Source organism: Crotalus tigris, unplaced genomic scaffold, assembly GCF_016545835.1.
Source record: "Crotalus tigris isolate CLP2741 ecotype Arizona unplaced genomic scaffold, ASM1654583v1 scf7180000017833.3397121, whole genome shotgun sequence".
NCBI classification, from domain to species: Eukaryota; Metazoa; Chordata; class Lepidosauria; order Squamata; family Viperidae; genus Crotalus; species Crotalus tigris.
This window is the reverse complement of record NW_024096661.1, coordinates 2,936,176-2,958,321: the sequence shown is the minus strand read 5'-3', so window position 1 is coordinate 2,958,321 and position 22,146 is coordinate 2,936,176. Positions and strand designations below refer to the sequence as shown.

General features: G+C 37.1%; 1 protein-coding gene across 11 annotated transcripts in view; it reads left to right on the top strand.

Annotated features, from left to right (window-relative positions):
• Positions 1-16,202: 16,202 nt before the first annotated feature.
• LOC120307900 (keratin, type I cytoskeletal 9-like) overlaps positions 16,203-22,146 on the top strand; it is a 96,850-nt gene continuing 90,906 nt past the window's right edge. For 4 of the 11 annotated variants that reach the window (XM_039343153.1, XM_039343148.1, XM_039343150.1 and 1 more), the window contains exon 1: positions 16,499-16,816. In XM_039343153.1, coding sequence (XP_039199087.1) covers positions 16,501-16,816 — 316 coding nt within the window. In that variant the 5' untranslated portion in view covers positions 16,499-16,500. The other 7 variants (XR_005556692.1, XR_005556688.1, XR_005556691.1 and 4 more) reach the window with 7 other exon arrangements.

Below are 22,146 nucleotides of genomic sequence, written 5' to 3'. Positions count from 1 at the left end.
TAATAAGAAATTTCTTGTCTTGTAATACTAATTCAATGATAATATATCTTCCTTGTATATCAGAATCAATTAATTTAGCCGATAAGTCTTTTCTTACATAAATAACTACACCCCCTTTTTTTCCGGAGCAGAAGCTATAAAATGTAATCCCAACTGGGAATTAATCAAATACTTTTGATCCTTTAAAGCACTATGAGTCTCCTGCAAACAAACAACATCATTCTTATGTTGTTTCAAATAATGAAATACTTTCTTTCTTTTCTGTGGTGAATTCAGGCCATTAACATTCCATGTCAGAAACTTTGCCATTCTTAATGGCTTGAAGCCTCTGGAACACTGCTTGAAGATCAGCTGTTGATGATCTCTTCGGTCTTGTCCCTCCCATGGGCTCTGTAGTAATCGAACCTTGTATTATAGATCCAACATCAGCCTTCTGCTGTTCTTTTTCTTTATGTCTATGAGAAGCACGAGTCATCCTCTGTTTCTTTGGATCACCTTTTACCTCCAAACACTGTTCCATAGGTCCAGCCTGTAAATCTCCTATGACCAATGATATTGTACCTTCAACTAGCTGTTCTTCCGTCCTTTCTTCCATTCTCTTAGGTCGTGGAGATGATGGCAAACCTGCTTTCGGGACAGAAGTATAAAAATCTTTTGCTTTTGAGATTGTATTAAGTCTATAACATGTCCCAGTGTAATTCACCACTATTCCAACAGGAATCTCCCATCTAAACTGAACCTGTCAATTTTAAGCTCCTCAGCCAGAAAAGCAAAATCCTTTCTTTTTCTAAGGATTTTTGGAGGTATTTCTTTTAAAATTATAACATCTTGGGCTGCAATTTGAAATCTCTGCTTATAAAAAGCCTGTATAATTTCATTACGAAGTGATCTCCTAGAGAAATAAATAACCACGTCTCTAGGTAAATTTCTCTGCCTCGCAATCCATGAATTGACTCTAAATATTTTATCTATCTCTCTTAATATTTCCTCAGGTTCACATCCCAAAATAGGAGCAATATCTCTTGCCACCTCCTCTCTCAGATCTTCTCATGAATTCTCCTTCAATCCTCTTATTCAAAAGCAAATTTCATGTCTCTATATTGTGATATAGTAACTTCATCCTGTGTTGTATCAATCTTATCTTCAACTTTACCAAGTCTGTTTTCTAATCTCGCAGTATTTTCCACAACTTCATCCACCCTGTCATCTATATGTTCAATATGGGCGGCTAGCCCTTTGAATGCAAGCACTATGTCTTCCCTCATTTCCCTGTTCTTATTCTCAAAAAGCTCTGCCACCTCTGCTTTAATATCTTGCGCTGTTTTTTTCAAAGCATCTTGTATATCTTTAAGTGTAAATGCCGGTGGTGGAGGAGAGGGTGGGGGTGATTTAGGCTTCATTACCAACCCAGTCTGAGTTACCGGAAAGGAGATTGAATCTTTAGGAAGCAAAGGGATTCCGAGATGCTTTGAAGCCATTTTCTGTCTATTTAAAGCCACTTCTTATAAAATCAGCAATTACAAAAGAAAAACAAAAGAAAAAAAGGGAAAGAAAAGGCTAATTCCAAAAAGAGAAAAGAAAGGATTCTTGCCTTTTAAATAGATAGCCAAAATCTGTTACATATTAAAACTTTGTTGCCAAATATAAGTCTTTCTTAAATCTGTCCTTTCAACCAAAGAAAAAACACTCCAGCACCATTTTTCTCCTCTTGCCTTTAGTGAAATTGAAAGATGGAGAAGATTATTTTAACTCTTTTCCTGAATTAAAGTCCCAAGCATTAACAATCCTAATCTCTCCTAGTGAGCTCCATCTGCTTTTAATTAACTCACAAGTCTCTTTAAGATGCAGACGTGGCTCAATTTTTAAAAACTACAAAAAAATGCCCTTTTAAAGCATGAAATTTAAACCCCAAACCCATTCTGACGTCAGTTTTACATTGGGGTCAAAAAAAATTTTCACCTCTGGAGCACAAAAATCCCTATTCCAACCATCAGGAATTTCCTTTCCCAGACATCAAAATGGCTCAACTTTTAAAAAGTAACAAAAGCACATTTTTAAGCATGAAATTTAACTCCGAATCCCATTCTAACGTCCGTTTTTACATTTGGGTCAAAAAAAAATTTCACCCCTGGAGCTCAAAAATCTCTGACCCCAGCATCAGGAATTTCCTTCCCCAGACACCAAAACGGCTCAATTTTTAAAAACTACAAAAAGCACCATTTTTAAGCATGAAATTTAACCCCGAATCCCATTCTGACGTCCATTTTTACATTTGAGTCAAAGAAAATTTCACCTCCGGAGCTCAAAAATCCCTGACCCCGGCATCAGGAATTTCCTTCCCCAGACACCAAAAGGGCTCAATTTTTAAAATCTATAAAAAGTACCGTTTTTAACTATAAAATTTAACCCCGAATCCCATTCTGACATCCGTTTTTACATTTGGGTCAAAAAAAAATTTCACCTCCGGAGCTCAAAAATCCCTGACCCCGGCATCAGGAATTTCCTTCCCCAGACACCAAAAGCGCTCAATTTTTAAAATCTACAAAAAGTACCATTTTGAACTATAAAATTTAACCCCGAATCCCATTCTGACATCCGTTTTTACATTTGAGTCAAAAAAAAATTTCACCTCCAGAGCTCAAAAATCCCTGACCCCGGTCAGCAATTTCCTTCCCCAGACACCAAAAGGGCTCAATTTTTAAAAAGTACAAAAAGCACCATTTTTAAGCATGAAATTTAACCCCGAACCCCATTCTGATGTCCGTTTTTACATTTGGGTCAAAAAAAATTTTCACCTCCGGAGCTCAAAAATCCCTGACCCCGGCATCAGGAATTTCCTTCCCCAGACACCAAAAGGGCTCAATTTTAAAAAACTACAAAAAGCACCATTTTTAAGCATGAAATTTAACCCCGAATCCCATTCTGACATCCATTTTTACATTTGGATCCAAAAAAAATTTTCACCCCTGGAGCTCAAAAATCCCTGACCCCGGCATCAGGAATTTCCTTCCCCAGACACCAAAAGCGCTCAATTTTTAAAATCTACAAAAAGTACCATTTTGAACTATAAAATTTAACCCCGAATCCCATTCTGACATCCGTTTTTACATTTGAGTCAAAAAAAAATTTCACCTCCGGAGCTCAAAAATCCCTGACCCCGGTCAGCAATTTCCTTCCCCAGACACCAAAAGGGCTCAATTTTTAAAAACTACAAAAAGCACCATTTTTAAGCATGAAATTTAACCCCGAATCCCATTCTGACATCCATTTTTACATTTGGGTCCAAAAAAAATTTTCACCCCTGGAGCTCAAAAATCCCTGACCCCGGGATCAGGAATTTCCTTCCCCAGACACCAAAAGGGCTCAATTTTTTAAAACTACAAAAAGCACCAATTTTAAGCATGAAATTTAACCCCAAATCCCATTCTGACGTCCGTTTTTACATTTGGGTAAAAAAAAAATTTCACCTCCGGAGCTCAAAAATCCCTGACTCCAGCATCCGGAATTTCCTTCCCCAGACACCAAAAGGGCTCAATTTTTAAAAAGTACAAAAAACACCATTTTTTTTATTGAAAATTTTTATTTTTTAAAACATACAATCATTTATAAAAATACAATAAAATTTTAAAATAGAGAAACCCCCCCTTACCCTCCCTCCCACCCCCACCCCCCCCTCCCTTCACTTCCCAGAGCAGAATACAGGGTTAAAAAAAAAAGAAAAAGAAAATTATAATAATTAAGAAAAAAGAAAAAAAAGAGAGAAAGAAAAAAAAATATCATAATTAACCTTTAACTTCATAACTTATAAAACAATTCTCTATAATATTTGATATTCATTCATAAAATAAATAAAAATTTTAATTCCATATTTTTTCTGAATATAATCTATCCACCTTCCCCATACAGTAATATATCTTTCTTGTGTATGATCCTTTAAATAAGCAGAAATTTTTGCCATTTCTGCAAAACTAGATACTTTAAATATCCATTCTTCTAAAGTAGGCAAAGAATCTTTCTTCCAATATAGACCTACTAGTAACCTTGCTGCAGTTAATAAATTCAACATCAAAGTAGTTTCTTTTTCATTTAAGTCAACAAAAATACCAAGTAAAAATAGTTGAGGAGTAAACTTTATCTTCTTTCTAAAAATCTTTTGAATGTTCCACCAAATCATAATCCAAAAAGCCTTTACTTTTTTACAATTCCACCAAATATGAAAGTATGTCGCATCATTATTGCCACATCTCCAACATTTGGGCTGTATGTTGGAATACATACAAGATAATTTTTTAGGATCTAAATGCCATCTATAAAACATTTTATAAAAATTTTCTCTCAAATTTTGAGCTTGTGTAAATTTAACATTTCTTATCCAAATTATCTCCCATAAATCCAATGAGATCGGCTCCTGTATATTCTGAGCCCATTTAATCATACAATCTTTAACCAATTCTGTTTCCGAATCTAATCTAATAAAACATTATATATTCTTTTTATATGAGCCAGACCTTGGTTTTTAATCTGAATAACCAATTGTCTATCTTCTAGTGTTATTCCCTCTTTCTTGTCTACAGTCCATCTATCCATTATTTGTAAATATTGAAACCATGACTGTAGAATATTTTGCTGCCTTAATACATCTAGGGATTTCAAATGCCAATTCGAACCAGAACAAATTAACAATTCTTTATATGAAATTTTATCAAAATTTGTCCCCTTAGAGGTTCCCTCAATTGCATGTCTGGGAATCCCCCAGATAGGTATTTTATAATTTAATCTATAATAATACTTCTTCCAAACACGAAGTAAGGCATTCCTCAAAATATGTGATTTAAAAGTCCGATCAACTTTCTTATTAAAAATTAAATATGCATGCCAACCATATATTAAATCCCAACCTTCCAAAAAAAGAATATCCATATTTGTTAAATTAAGCCAATCACTTAACCAAGTTAGGGCGGCTGCATCATAATATAATTTCAAATTGGGTGCCTTAAGTCCCCCTCTTTCTCGAGCATCCTGTAATATCTTAAATTTAACCCTTGGTTTCTTCCCGGCCCATATAAAATTATTGATACCCTTTTGCCATTCCTCCAAATTTGCCTCTTTTTTAAGAATAGGTATCATCTGAAACAAAAAAAGAAACTTTGGTAGAACATTCATTTTTACAGCTGAAATTCTCCCCAACAATGACAATTGCAATTTTTTCCAATCTATTAAATCCTTTTGGACTTTTGCCCATAGTGGTTCATAATTGTTCTTGTACAATTTTCCATTTGAAGCAGTTAGATATACTCCCAAGTATTTAACCTTTTTTACCATCTGAAAACCTGTGGCTTTAATCAAACTTTCCCTTTCTTTAACTGACATATTCTTAGATAATATCTTAGTCTTATAATTATTAACTTTAAAACCAGAAACATTCCCATACTGTGTTATAAGTTCTAATAAACCATCAATCGCCTGATTCGGCTGTTCCAAAATTAAAACCAAATCATCCGCAAATGCCCGCAATTTATACTCATTCTTCCTTATCTTTACACCCTTAATTAACTTCGATTCCCGAATCTGAATCAATAAAATTTCCAATGTTAAAACAAATAACAATGGGGATAATGGACATCCTTGTCTTGTCCCTTTTTGAATATTAAAATTCTCAGTCAATCCCCCATTTACAACAATTTGTGCAGATTGCTGCTGATATATAGCTTTAAGTGCATGTAAAAAATTATCCCCAAAATTCATTTTCTCTACCAAAGAAAATAAAAATTGCCAGTCCAATTGATCAAAAGCTTTTTCAGCGTCCAAAAAGATAAAAGCCACAGGAATCTGATTATTCTTATCCAAGTACTCAATTAAGTTAATAATTTGTCTAACATTATGTTTCATATATCTCCCTGTTATAAATCCTGCTTGATCACTATGAATCAAGTCTTTCATAACCTGCATTAATCTATTTGCCAAAATTTTTGTAAAGATCTTATAATCAACATTCAATAATGAAATTGGCCTATAATTCTTAGGCTCTGTAAGATCCTGATCTTCCTTCGGAATCAGTGATATAAAAGCTCTTTTCCAAGAAGGAGGAACTTGCATACCCAACAAAATACTATTAAAGAGTTCCTTTAGTGGCTCTATCATTTCTTCAGATAAAATCTTATAATACCTAGAAGTCAGTCCATCTGTTCCAGGAGACTTTCCAACCTTTAACTGCTTAATAGCTAAGCCAATTTCCTCCACAGTAATTAAACTATTCATCCCATTTTGTTGTTCCTCTGAAAGTCTAGGAAAATGTACTGATTGTAAATATTTATCTATATCCAAATCCCTTATATTATCACTTGAATATAATTTTGTGTAAAAGTCCAAAAAGCTTTTTTTAATCAAATCTTGCTGAAAAACCTCAGTACCTTTATATTTTACTTTCTCTATAATTCTAGCTTTCTGTTTCTTTCGTAACTGATAAGCCAACCACCTCCCAGGCTTATTCGCATTGCAAAAAGTATATGTCTCATATACGACAGATTGGTAGCCACCTGATCTGCCATCAACATGTTAAATTGTTCCTTAAGCATCTTTATAGATACCTTTAAATTATTATCAGTAGGGTTAAGAACCAACTCTTGTTCTTTTGATTTGATCTCTTCTTCTATTTCTCTACGTCTTTGTGACCCTTTTTCCCTAAAAACTTTATTCAATTGAATCAAAATTCCCCTCATATATGCTTTACTAGCGTCCCACACCATAGACATCGATGTTCCCTTATTCATATTTATAGTAAAAAAGTCCTTTAAATGTTCTTTACACTTTTGTACGAACTCCTCCCGATTAAATAAGTTCTCATTCAATCTCCAGGATCTTCTATTCCCGTCTTCCGAATATAACTCCATCCACACCGGACTATGATCTGACAATGTTCTAGGAAAAATTTTCACCTTCCTCACTCTAGGGAGGAAGTCACTAGTAATCAAAAAAAATCAATCCTTGAAAATGACTGGTGTCTATCAGAATAAAAGGTAAAGTCTCTATCACTTGTATTCCTTTCTCGCCAAATATCAATAAGCTCCAATTCTTCCTTCAAATCAAAGAAAGTCATAGGTAATTTAGTTTGAATAAAAGTTTTAGAGGAACTTCTTTTGTCTATAGTTGGGTCTAAAACCCCATTCCAGTCACCCATCAAAATTACCGATTTATAATCCAACTGAGATATCTTGCCATGCAGCAACTTATAAAATTGTTTCTGTTGTTGATTGGGAGCATATAGTCCAACAATAAGAACCTTTCGGCCTTGTAATAATAATTCCACAAAAAGATATCTTCCTTCAGAATCAGCCTCAATTAGTTTAGCTGAAAAAGTTTTCTTCACATAAATTACCACTCCCCCTTTTTTCCCAGGGGCTGGAGCAGTAAAATGTGTGCCCAGACGGGAATTCATCAAGAATTTAGAATCCTTTAAAGTTATATGAGTCTCCTGCAAACATATCAAATCATTATTATGTTGTTTCAAATAATGGAAAATCTTTCTTCGTTTCTGGGGCACGTTTAAGCCATTAACATTCCAGGTCAGGAACCTGACCATCTCCACCGGCCTGGAGCCTCTGGAGCATGGCCTGCAGATCTGCTGTCGAAGATCTTTTTGGTCTTGCCCCTCCCACAGGCTCTGTAACAACCAAACTTTCACCACTCTTCTGCAACTGCTCTTTTTCTTTACGTTTATGGGCAGCTCGTGTCATCCTTTGCTCTTTTATGTCAGAATTCGGTGCAGCTTGTTCCATAACCATCATTGATGAGGCTCCTGCCATAAGAGACTCTTCCGTCATCCTTATTTGTGGAGGTGGTGACAATCTTGCTTTTAAGATAGACTGATAAAAATCTCTTGCTTTGGAAACAGTAGTTAATCTGTGACGTATCCCTTCATAATTTACTATTATTCCTCTTGGAATCTCCCATCTGAACTGAATTTGACGATGTTTCAACTCATCAGACAAGAAAGTAAAATCTTTTCTGGCTCTTAAAATTTTTGGAGGTATCTCTTTTAAAATTATCATGTCTTGATCAGCAATTTGAAACTTTTGTTTGTAAAAAGCCTGTATAATTTCATTACGGATAGATCTTCTAGAAAAATAAATAACCACATCTCTTGGTAGATTTCTCTGTCTAGCAACCCGTGAATTAACTCTAAAAAATTTTTCTATCTCATTCTCAATTATTTCAGGCCGCCAACCAATATTAGGAGCAATATCTTTCACAATAAGCATCTTTAAGTCTTCCTGAGGGTTCTCCCTCAGGCCTCTGATACGCAATGCGTGTTCCATCTCCCTATATTGTGAAATGATTTGTTCATCCTGTGTAATTTCTATCTTGTTCTCTACCTCCTGCATTCTAAATTCCATCCTTGATGCATTTTCAGTAATCTTTTCCATCTGGTCATCAATCCTTTCTATGTGCAGGGCTAGGCCCTGAAAGGCCAGAAGGATATGGTCTCTTACTTGTTTGTTCTTTTTCTCCAATAATTCTTCTGTATTAGCCCTCTCTGCAATTATAAGATCTTTTACCTCCTCCTTAATATCCAAGGCATGCTGTTTTAAAGCATCTTGTAAATCATTAAGAGAAATTGCAGGAGGAGGAGGAGAAGGTGGAGGTGATTTTGGTTTCTGAGATGCAGGCTGAGGCATTGGAGAAGAAATAGGAACCTTAGGGGCGGGAGGCAGACGTTTTGAAGCCATTTTCTTAAGTTCCAAGAAGAAAGATTCTTATTGAAAAAAAAAAAAAGGGCACAGTTCTTTTAAGTGTTCTTAAAAAAAAGAGAAAAAAAAATAGAGAAAAAAAGAGGAAAGAATAAAAGCCAAATTCTTACTTCTGTATTTAAAGAGTTAATCTGTATCCAGGTTTTACTCTGTAATGCAAATCAGACAAGAAAGACGATCGCCATTTTAGTTTTCACTTTCCCTTTCTTCTAAAGGGAAAGTGAACAAAAGAAAAGGAAGAGGAAACTTGCTGAAGTTAAAGGCACCATCAAACTTAAGCACAGTCTCTCCTGGTCTGCTCCGTCTGCTTTCAAATACTCACAAGCAGCTGGAAAAAAAAGCAGATGTGGAAGCGGCAACTTGCTTCATCTCAAAAACTTCGGAATGAAGTCTCCCTGGAACGCGGAGTTACTCAGTCTCCGAGGGAGCTCTACCCTCCGATCCCCAAAATAACAGGAATCCAGGGGAGCTCTTACCTCTACCTGAGAGCTCTCCTCCTCCCTTTTTCCCAGGGAGGAGATTCAAGCCGCAGGACAGCTGATTGTCAAAGTCCCGCGGCTTTTACACGCACCAGGAACGGGCGGCTTTGTAAAACGCCGCCATTCATCGTCGCTGGAACCACCGGAAGTAAAAAAAAAACACCATTTTTAAGCATGAAATTTAACCCCGAATCCCATTCTGACGTCCGTTTTTACATTTGGGTCAAAAAAAAAATTTCACCTCCGGAGCTCAAAAATCCCTGACCCCAACATCAGGAATTTCCTTCCCCAGACACCAAAAGTGCTCAATTTTTAAAAACTACAAAAAGCACCATTTTTAAGCATGAAATTTAACTCTGAATCCCATTCTGACGTCCGTTTTTACATTTGTGTGAAAAAAAAATTTTCACCCCTGGAGCTCAAAAATCCCTGACCCCGGCATCAGGAATTTCCTTCCCCAGACACCAAAAGGGCTCAATTTTTTTTAATTGAAAATTTTCAAATTTTACAAAAAAATTCCCTTCCCCAAACCCCCCCCAACCCTCCCACCCTCCCCCACCTCCCCCACCTCCCATACCCTCCCCCAACCTTCCCAGAGCTGAGTACAGGCTTAGTTAAAATTTTTCAAAAAAACTTAAAACACCTATAAATCCCAAATAAATCTAAATACATTAAATTAAACAAGTTATCTTCTTTTAGAAATAATAATTACACTCATTAAACACGTTGTAATATACTCTAAACATTTTCTAATATCATACTTATATTATTATCCATCATTCTTTATAAACTCCCTCCAAAACATAAATTTAAACATTACTTAGAACATTAAAATTCCCTTATACATATTTAAAGCAAAAATACTCCTGAGATATCTATACATACAATATAAAATCTAATCTCTCCCTCTTTCTTTATCCCAAAACACAAAAGTAAACATATAAACATATAAACATTAATTATACCATTAAGACTGAATATTCTTTTGAATAGTCCTTACGTTGCTAAACTTAAACTTCTTATCTAAAATTTTCCGTTCGATCTCCATAATCTTCTCTCCTATCAAAAAAAAAACTTAAAACACATATAAATTCTAAGCAAATCTAAATACATTAAATTAAACAAGTTATCTTCTCTTAAAAATAATAAAAAATAAAAAAAAACCAAAAATTTTTTTTTATAATTACAATCATTAAACCCATTATAATATACTCTAAACATTTTCTAATATCATACTTATATTATTATCCATCATTCTGTATAAACTCCCTCCAAAACGCAAATTTAAACATTACTTAAAACATTAAAATTCCCTTGTACATATTTAAATCTTTACCAATAACCAATTCCATCCACAATAAACACATTCCTTATCAGTCTCTCTTATCCATAAACCTCGAAAGAAGTGCTTTAAAATCTGCCCTTAAAGGTTGCTCCCAAAAGTTTATAAATCTTGCTTCTCCCACAGACTCAGGAACCAATACTTGTGAAGCTTCCTTAACCTCCTTTCTGTTGTCCTTCTGTTGCTCCTTTTCTTTACGTTTATATGTTGCACGAGTTGTCCTCTGCTCCTTCATCTCAACTTGTTGAGGCCCTTCTCCCGCAAATTCAAAAACCAATACTTGTGAGGCTTCCTTAACCTCCTTCTTCTGTTGCTCCTTTTCTTTACAGTTATATGTTACACAGGTTATCCTCTGCTCCTCCATCTCAACTTGTTGAGGCCCCTCAAACTGAGATTTCTCATTTTTCATAAGTATAGGCTCTTCAGACTGCAATTCTACCTTCTTCTCTTCCAAAGCTTTAAACGTAATAGATGGCGATGAACATACCCCCAGGACCGAAGTGTAGAAGCCTTTTGCTTTAAAAACAGTATTAAGTCTATAACGTATCCCCAGGTAACTCACCACCATTCCAGTCGGAACATCCCATCTGAACAGGATTCATCTCTTTTTAAGTTCATCTGCTAAAAAAGCAAACTCCTTTCTTCTTCGTAAAATTTTAGATGGGATCTCCTTTAAAATTATAACATCTTGTGAAGCAATTTGAAACCTCTTCTTATAAAAAGCTTGTATAATTTCATTGCACGGGGATCTTTTCCCAAAGTAAATTACCACATCTGTTGGCAAATTCTTTTGCTCTGCCACCACAGAATTAACTCTAAATGTTTTTTCAATTTCATTAAGTATTTCCTCTTTTTCTCTGTTCAAAATCACAGCAAAGTCATTTGCAACCATCTCTCTCAGATCTCCTTGCACAGACTCTCTCAAGCCTCTAATTCTTAAAGCATATTCCATTTGTCTATATTGAAGCATAAGAATCTCATCTTGAAAATTTTCCATCTTTTTCCATGCTTTCAAATTTTCCCTCCATCAGTTCCACTTTTTCTGGTACCTCTTCTACACGAGAGTTCAGCTTTTCAAGAACAAAGGCAACTCCTTTTAAAGCCAGAACTATCTCTTGCCTCAAAATCTTATTATTTTCCTCTAAAATCTCTTTCATTTCTCCCCTAATTTGAGATATAACATTTCCCATCATGTCTTGCAAATCCTTCACCATTGTTGACTGTGCCAAAGAAGAGGGTGAAGCTATTGATTTAGGTTGTTGCGCTGATGATAACACCGAAGAAGAAACCACCTTAGGAGCTGTAGGAATTACTGGACGCTTTGGAGCCATCTTAAAAAAATCTTTACTCCTTCTTAAAAATTACAAAAATTAACCAAAGGAAAAAGAGAGATTAACTCCAAAAAATCAAAAAATCCTTCAAAAGGAGATCATTATAATAAAAAGAAAAAAGTTTAAAAAAGAAAAGGGAAAGAGAAAAAAATGATTAAATAGAAAAAATCCATTCCATTTTTTTAAAAGTACAAAAAACAAAACAAAAAAGTTAAACAAAAATAATAATCCTTCTAAAATCCAAACCCAACATCAAAAAATCATTATAGATAATCAAGTCCACATTCCGTTCCACTCATTAAGAAAAAAAAGAAAGGGAAAAAAAAACACCGAAAAGCCTGCTGATCGCCATTTTACTTTCCCTTTCAACAAAGGAAAAATAAAAATAAAAAGAGGGAGTATAAAGATAAATCTTTAAACTTAAAATCCAAATAAAATCAAAAAAAGCAAAAACGAAATCCTCTACTCAACTCTGTCCGCTTCTAAGAAAAACTCACCAGTTCACTTTAATCGCGGAGGTGGTTGCAGCGGCTTGTTTTGTCCCTAGGGACAAAAGCAGCTGGGAAGTGGAGGCAGTCTGAACTCCATGGGAGCACTCTTTTCACCCCCCAAAAAAAGCCCTGGGGGTGCATAAGAGGCTCTACCACTATTCAAACAATCCTCTTCCCCCTTCCTTTGCCCGGGAGGGGGATTTTGAACCGCTGAACAGCTGATGTCTGCTGTTCATAGCGATTCAAACACTTACCCAGGAGGACGGCTACAAAGTAGCCTCCATCGCGGGGGCAGATCCACTGGAAGACGGGGCTCAATTTTTAAAAACCTACAAAAAGCATCATTTTTAAGCATGAAATTTAACCCCGAATCCCATTCTGACGTCCGTTTTTACATTTGGGTCAAAAAAAACAATTTTCACCTCCGGAGCTCAAAAATCCCTTACCCCGGCATCAGGAATTTCCTTCCCCACAGACCAAAAGGGCACAATTTTTAAAAACTACAAAAAGCACCATTTTTAAGCATGAAATTTAACCCCGAATCCCATTCTGACGTCCGTTTTTACATTTGGTTCAAAAAAAATTTTTCACCTCCGGAGGTCAAAAATCCCTGACCTGGTATCAGGAATTTCCTTCACCAGAAACCAAAAGGGCTCAATTTTTAAAAACTACAAAAAGCACCATTTTAAGCATGAAATTTAACCCTGAATCCCATTCTGACGTCCGTTTTTACATTTCGGTCAAAAAAAAATTTTCATCTCCGGAGCTCAAAAATCCCTGACCCCGGAATCAGGAATTTCCTTCCCCAGACACCAAAAGGGCTCAATTTTTAAAAAACTACAAAAAGCACCATTTTTAAGCATGAAATTTAACCCCGAATCCCATTCTGACGTCCATTTTTACATTTGGTTCAAAAAAAATTTTTCACCTCCGGAGGTCAAAAATCCCTGATCCGGTATCAGGAATTTCCTTCTCCAGAAACCAAAAGGGCTCAATTTTTAAAAACTACAAAAAGCACCATTTTTAAGCATGAAATTTAACCCCGAATCCCATTCTGACGTCCATTTTTACATTTCGGTCAAAAAAAAATTTTCACCTCTGGAGCTCAAAAATCCCTGACCCCGGAATCAGGAATTTCCTTCCCCAGACACCAAAAGGGCTCAATTTTTTAAAACTACAAAAAACACCATTTTTAAGCATGAAATTTAACCCCGAATCCCATCTCCTCTAAATACTCAACTTGCGTGAAAACTTAACATGTCTTTAAAGACTTTTCATTCTACCAAGCTGTTTTAATTGATTGCATTTTAACTATATGAAATCTACACAAACATATATACATTATTTGAGGCTATTTTTATGATTGCAGGAAACTATATAAGGTACATGTGAATGCATACTGCATTGCTTTAGATCAGTGGTTCTCAACCTGTGGGTCGGGACCCCATTTGGGGTCGAATGACCATTTCACGGGGGTCGCCAAACAAGGCTGTCCGCCATTTTTTCCCCCTTTTCTTTGGGCACACCCCTGGCACCCAGTGATGTATAAGTGGTTTGGGGTCACCACAACATGGGGAACTGTATTATAGGGTCACGGCATTAGAAAGGTTGAGAACCACTGCTTTAGATAGTTTTAGTCTCAGCTGTGGAATCTTGTTTAAAAAGTGAGGGGATAAATATATTGTTCTAAAAAAGAATACAGGGAAGATACTGTTTCAAAGAGTTAAACCTTTAAAGCATCCTCTATCTGGGAATATAACTTTTTCAAAAAAAAGGGGGGGGGGAAGAGGGGATGGTCCATTTTATCCTTTCAAATAAAAGTGGAATCATAACATTTGATAAGCATATTGTGTGCCCGTTTGCGGTAAACTACCAAAATGGAATACATTCACACACTCATAATTATTTCCAAAAACCAATAACAAAATTGACACTCATTCCCAGAAAAATGAATATGGATGGAAATCTGAAATATCTCTAACTTTTTCCACTTCCAATGCACACTATAGATTACGATTTATAATTTTATGGATGCAGTCCAGTTCTTTTCCAGTATTAGTAGAGAATGAACACAAGCTAAATCTATGGATCTAAAAGAAGGATCATTTGTGCATCGTCCCCATCTGAAGACTCACAGCATCACCAGTAAAGAATGTCCTAGCTCATAGACCAAGTCCGTGACTAACCTGGGGACTAGAGAGACTAGAACTGTATGCTGGCTGTGGAATTCTGGGAGTTGAAGTCCACATGCCTTAAAATTGTCAAGGTTGAGAAACACTGGTATAGACGATGTTCGAAAACTTGAAAATGAGTTGAGGTTATTGAACAACCAAATAGATTTCTTGAGACATGTTGAAAAACAAAAAGAAAAAAGCATCCACATATCAGCTGCTCAAGAACACAGAAAAAAAAACCCTGAAAGATAACAAAGAAAATGCAGAATTACTCAATTCCTGTTTTGCTTCAGTCTTCTCCAATGAGGCTTATTTTTTTTTCATCAGGCAGCTGATGAATGAATATATAAATATTTTATAAATTATAAATAAATAATTTATGATTTAATGCTAATTTAATATTATTTAACATAATAATAATTTAATAAACAAATAATCCGGGTTGAAGAAGCAGCACAGAAAGTTGAAAATGATAGTTTCCTGAAGAAACTTGCTGATGGCCTGGCTTGATGTATTATGCATATCTTGTATTTGTGTGTATTTTATATCATCTTTGAGACATCTTGGCAAATGATGGAATATCAAGTAACTTCAAGACAAATGGGGGGGGGGAGAAAGTAGATAGAGGAAACTACAGACCTGTCACTTGATATTAATACTTGGGAAGATTCTAAAACATATGGTAAAGAGATCAGCTCACAAGCACCATGAAAACAATGTGGTAATCATCAGACGTCAGCATTTTTAACTAGATTTTCCTAGTAAAAACCATATCAGCTTAATGTTGTCTTATTTGTAATGGGTGTTTTGATTAGTAGACTATGAGAATGCTGTAGATGTCCCAAAGCTCAATTTCAACAAAGCATTTGACAAAGTACCCTGGGACATCCTGGTTAGCAAGTTAGTTAAGTTAGGCTAAATGACAGAACAGTTAAAGGGATGCCAACCTGTCTTGCTCATATTCAAAGGGACTCAACCATGGTTGGTCATGAGATTGAAGTGAGTTATTGAAAGGGATGCTACAGTCTTTAATCAGGAGCCCTAACCTCTTCAATATTTTTATGTGATTTGAATTAAAAACAATTAAAATCAAATCTGCAAATATCACTAAATTAGGGAGGATAGCTAATGCTCCAGAAGATAAAGGGGAAAAAACAATCTTGATAGTTTAGCAAAATAGTTTGAACCCAACATAAATAAATTTAATAGAGATCAAAGCAAACTTTTTCAAAGTTCAGAAGAAAAATCAGATGAATAGATAAAGGATGGAGATGCCCTGTAGTTGTGAAAAAGATTATGGAACAGAAGAACTATAAATCAGCAATGTGACAGAGCTGCAAAAAGGCAAATGCAGTGCTAATATTACATGAAAAGAAGTACAGTTCCCAAATTAAGAGAAGTGATCCTTCCATTTCATTGATCAGAAGCCTATTGTGTTAGTTCAGAACATGACACTGTCAAACTAGGTCCTTTGTCGTCCAGAATGAAGAAACCAGGAACGCAGGAACTTAGTGCAAGTTAGGAAGTTTATTCACTGCCTAACAAATAAAGTCAGCACTGGGAGTGGCTTGCTCCCAGTGCTCTTTATAATAAGACCACGCCCAAAACCCCATCCTCCACCCACAAACCACCATCTGCCTAATCACACTTATAAAGCCTCCCTTGTGACCCAATCCCTCTTCCCATGAAACCCCGCCCCCTAGGTCCATCGCCCGATCGGCCATAGCATATCTGCCTGCCGCTGCCCCATGTCCTGGCTCCTCCGGCACTGGTGAATATGGCCGTTCTGTGCAGTCCTCAGTGGAGAGCTCCTCCTGCTCTCCCCCTCCGCTGAGTTGCTGGGTGTTGCCGGGCCAGTCCGCACTCTCCAGCTGGCCGGCGGAGCATACAATGCCGGCCCCTGTGGCTCCTGCGGTGGCCGGCAAGAGGTAAGTCCATGTGCCGTTCGTTTGGCCACCAGCCAGTCCCCACTGCTCAGCTGGCTGGTGGAGCATTCAGCGCTGGCCCCTGCAGCTCCTACGGTGGCCGGCAAGGGGGTAAAGTCATGCATCGTTTGTTTGGCCGCCAGTCAGTTCCCACTGCTCAGCTGGCTGGCGGAGCGTTCGGCACCAGCCCCTGCAGCTCCTATGGTGGCAGGCGAGGGGGTAAGGTCATGCGTTGTTTGCTTGGTCGCCAGCCAGTTTCCGCTGGTCAGCTGGCTGGCGGAGCACTCGGCGCCGGCTCCTGCGGCTCCTACAGTGGCTGGCAGGGAGGTAGGACATTGGGGCTCGGTTTTGGTCGGCGTGCGTGGCTTGTTGCTTGGCTGGCTGGCTGCTTGGGACGGCGGTGGTGGGTCCCTCTCTCCGTTCCCCCTGCTGCCGAATGGCAAGCCACGTAGGGCTTGACAGACACTTTAAGAAAGTTTCTTGAAACAAAAAGCCCCTAAGAAACATTGATCCTGATGCTTCCGCTGAGCCCTGACAGGCCTGCAGCTCCAGCCGTCTGGCTCAGGTTTGTGCAGTGCTGCCACTGGTTCAGCTCATTCCCCTCCCCCACTACCACTTTTATAGGATGGTCGCATACCACCTGCCAGGTGCCAATGTACTACAGGTGGTACCTATACCACTGGTTGAAAAGCTCTGATCTAGAGCAGGGGTGTCAAACTCAATTTCACTGAGGGCCGCATCAGCATTGCGGTTGCCCTTGGGGGCCCAGGTGGGTGTGGCCAGAGTGGGTGCAGCCTACTGGGTGGGTGTGGATGGAATGGGTGTGGCCTACTGGGTGGGCGTGGTCAGTTCTACATCATTCACGTCAAGGGTGCCTGTAGCGGCCTGGGTAGGAGTGGGACAGATCTGAGGGTCTCTGGAAAAAGGGAGTGGGACTGGGGCAAGTGCCAAGACATGGTCCACCGGGGCAAGTGCCAAGATGGCCACCACAAAATTGTACATTGGCTCCCGGCTGGCCTAGGCCAGTGCCAAGGCAGCAGGGGCCGTTCCCTCACTGTTTCCAGGATGGCTTTGTGGGCCACATGAAACCACTTTGTGGGCCACATCCGACCCCCGGGCCTTGTGTTTGACATGTCTGACCTAGAGATATAGGCTACTGATTGTCCTCCACTTACAACCACAACTGAGCCCAAAATTTCTGTTGCTAAATTAGATAGTAAGTAAGCTTTGCCCCATTTTATGACCTTTCTTGCCAGAGTTGTTAAGTGAGCAACACAGTTGTAAAATGAATAGGGGCTTCTCCATTGACTTTGCTTATCAAAAGATCGCAAAAGTTAATCACATGACCCTAGGACACTGGAGCTGTCATAAATACATGCCAGTTGTCAAGAGTCTGAATTCTGATCATGTGATCATGGGGATGCTGCAACAGTCATATGAAAAATGGTCACAAGTCATTTTTTTCAATGATGTTGTAACTTAAAATGGTCACTAAATGGCTATCTTAAGATGAAGATTCAGCAACCATTTCTTGGACTGCATTAGTTTGAATTCCATCATGGATTCTTTGATATTTTTTGGGGGGGAAACATCTAAGAAATCATTCTTCTGACTATGACGTTGCTTGATTGAAGGCTTCTAGCTTTTCTCAAATTCTTTTCATGTCATATATCTTGTTTGCAAAGAAATTGCAACCATATCTTCTGACAAAGGAGCAGTGAATTGTGAACCATGTTTTAAGATACGCAGGCCTATCAGACTTTAAGGATAATGCATTCACTATTCCCTCACAGTGATCAGGAAACACAATTTGTATTTCAGAGGAGCTTTTCTGGCATTATAAACCTGCCTGTGGGTGAATCCTTATTAAGCTTCATTAGATTTATCTACTGTCAGGAATAAAGAAGTAAGATTTTGATATTATAGAAGTGAAGGCTGAAGTTCTATAGCAAAAAAATCAAGCAGTGGCTGAAAATCCCCAAAGAGTTCCCATCTTCAATTTAATTCAGTCAGCTTTCTAACTGGGTCAAAATGTTATCTAATAGGTATAAATTGATCAGCTTCTCTGATGTTTTGGATAAACAGCAATTTACATAGTAAGATACAGCTGGGTTATGTGAATTGGTTGCATTATGCTCCCAGGAAATATTTTTTCTTCCTTGCTATAAACAATTTCTTTTATATACTAAGCTGTAATAAACACACAATTTCTTTAACCAAAGATGATAAACATTATTGGTTTTGTACTGGTTAAAATAATCCTTATAATGAATACAATACAATACAATACAATAAATTCTTTATTGATTGGACTCACACAGAATTTGTCTCTGGTACATAAGCTCTCAGTGTAGATGCAAACAACAAAGTAATATAAACATAAGATAATAATAGTAGAAGGATAATAGTAATACATCCCTACTACATAGGTAAATATTTTTAGACATAAGACAGTGCTATGGGAATTAGATGTTCAGCATAGAATGATGCTAGTTTGTCTAGTTGTTTTGTCATGCAATGCCCTGTAGCAGTATCCAGAGTTGAAACATTTTATGTCTAGGATATGAGGGGTCTGTAGATATTTTCTCAGCCCTCTTTCTGGCTCCTGCAGTATACAAGTCCTGGAAGGTCCTGGAAGACAGGCTGGTAGCAATTGTTTTTTCTGCAGTCCTATCTGTTGAAGTCTGTACCTGTCCCATTTGGCTGCTGTGCCAAATAAGACAGTTATAGAATAATTTCTTTGTTGAACTGTGTCAGCAGCTCTTTGGGCAATCTGAACTTTCTGAGTTGATGCAGGAATAACATTTTTTGTTGTGCATTTTTAATGATGGCTCTAATGTGTAGATAATGAATAATTGCTCATTTTTTGTTAGAGTTGCCATACATTCCCTCATCTTCTTAATTTTCCCATTGCAGCTAACACCAGAGTCAATGCTATGAGATGGGTGGCAACATAAATTACTGAAATAAATAAGATAAATAAAAATAAACATATTAAAGAAATTGGATTGTATGGGGGGAATAACTACAGAAATTGAAGATTTGTAAAGCCAATTTTTTTGTAATAAAAACTCTCACCTCTTTTTCTCTATTAAGGAACAGCAACTGATTTTGAACTTTTACCAAAAGTGCCTTAAGAACAATACAAGTCTTAGGAACTGATGTGAAAGAATTATTTCCTAATTTTACATTTATTTATTTATTTTTGGTCTTCATTAGGTATAACCTTATTGGTTTGTTTTGTTTCTGCAATGGCTGCCTTCTCTACTATAGGAAAAACCTGGACTTTTGTTAATTATAGTATTGAATGTAGTGCAAAAAAATGGACAGAATTATAAGTGGAACTGATTTTTTTCAGTATGTCCAAGCAAAGAACTTTTCCATGTTCACTGAAAGAATGTTGATGTCTGGAATTTTAATATTTGAAATATAAACTTTTTTGAACACATAGATATAAGTTTGCAATAGTGGCGAATATCTGTAGCTTGGGTGTAAAATTAGGGTGAAGGTTCATTCCCTGAGCTTATGGGTTGGTTTCTGAATGTTTCATTACCAGGCTAGGTAACATTAAAAACCAGGATCCATGAACACCGGCTGGCAGTCAAACGCCACAATCCCAAATCCTTAATCTCTACCCACACCGACACCAAACAGCACCAGTTTGGTTGGAGCAACATAAAAATCTTTGGCCATGCTACCAACTGCCATGCTCATGAGTTCATCCACAAGCAATTCCATCAACAGACACCTTGACCTGCAGCCAGCCTACAAACCCCTCAGAATCCAAATCAACCACACAGCCAACCAGAAACAGCACTGACCCTCAACCAACCCACACGAGTCCCCCCACAACCGGCACCTCATCTCCCAATAACCCTGACCTGATGTAACGTTCCCATCACAAGACCCATCATGGACCCTCACTCGAAACACTTACAGATGAAGCCCTTATAAACAGAAGAACACTGACATCCCTAATCTCCGCTGAAGATGTTACCTAGCCTGCTAATGAAACATTCAGAAACCAATCCACAAGTTTGGAGAACGAACCTGCACCCTCACATAGATATAAGCTTCACCCTGTCACTCTAGTTAGCCTTTCCCAGAAGCAATGTTGTATGCAGGTAGTACTCAACTTAGAACAGTTTATTTAGTGACTGTTCAAAGTTACAACAGCACTGGAAAAAAGTGACTTATGACCCTTTTTATACTTACAACCATTGCAGCATCCTCATGATCATGTGCTCAAAATTCAGGTGCTTGGCAACTACTTCATATTTATGATGGTTGCTATGTCCTGGGATCATATGATCAACTTTTGTAATCTTCTGACAAACAAAGTCAATGGGGAAGCCAGATTCATTTAACAACCATGATATTAACTTAACAACAGCAGTGGTTCATTTGACAACTGTGGCAAGAAATGTCATAAAATGGCAAAACTCATTTAACAGACATCTCACTTAACAACAGCAATGTCTCATTTAACAGCAATAGTTCATTTAACAACTGTGGCAAGAAATGTCATAAAATGGCAAAACTCACTTAACAAATGTCTCATTTAGCAACAGAAATTTGGTGATCAGTTGTGGTTATGTTGAGGATTACCTGCATTAGACATATTTTCCTCATTGTTTTGCCTCCAAGTTTCAAATTCCTTTAATGTTTTCTTACTGCACCATAGTGTTCCAGATTTTAAATATATACTTAAAAGGAAAACAGATGAAAAAGAGTTTTGATCTATAGCATAGATGTCAAACTCGCCACATCACCTGATGTGTTGCGACATATCGCAAGGTTTTTTTCATTACTACATCCTCATAAGTATATCAAAAAACTGCTAGAGCTGCTTTCAACAACCTCAAGCATTCCAGGCATACTGGATAGAATGTAAGGTCCATAGCTCCCAGACAACCCAGGAATTATGGGATGTCTAATATATCTAGGAACTTCAAAATGACAAACTAAAAAAACAACCCCAAAACAAAAACCCAAATTACAAGCATAACAACGAGAAATAGCAATAATTTGTTTCCTAGATTCAACTAGTTTTTCTGATATATATATATATATATATATATATATATATATATTAGTAATAAGAAAATCTTTGTCATGCATTGGATGACAGATCACCTGTATCTTATAATGCAATAATTTAATAGCAACAGGTGATGATGATAAGCTCAGCCATTATAGCAGCAATTTTATTAGAAATATTGACTCAGTTCTAGGGCTCACATTATGTGATTGTGAAGTAATAAGCTCCCTACATGAAATACATCAATTTATCGGAAAGAAACATTTAGCATAGTCTCTTCCACAATGGATATCTTTACTATAGTCTGGAAATGCAATAAACTCTTCTATTCTGATAATTTCACAGTCATTTGAACAAGACCTTTAACAATGCATTAGTAATTTTCTTTTACATTTTTGAATAAGGTAACTTGATTACGAAGACAGTTTTTAAAAATATTTCCTCCTGTATGCATATATGACATTCGTCATAACCTTTCACACATATATTCCTGCTTCTCTTCTGTTACAGTGAAGAGTTTCCAAAATTCATTGAAAATTGTTTTTCTTTTTACATATTTTAACTTTTCTTCTCCCCTCTTCCCTCATTCTGTCTCTCTCTCACACACACTACACGT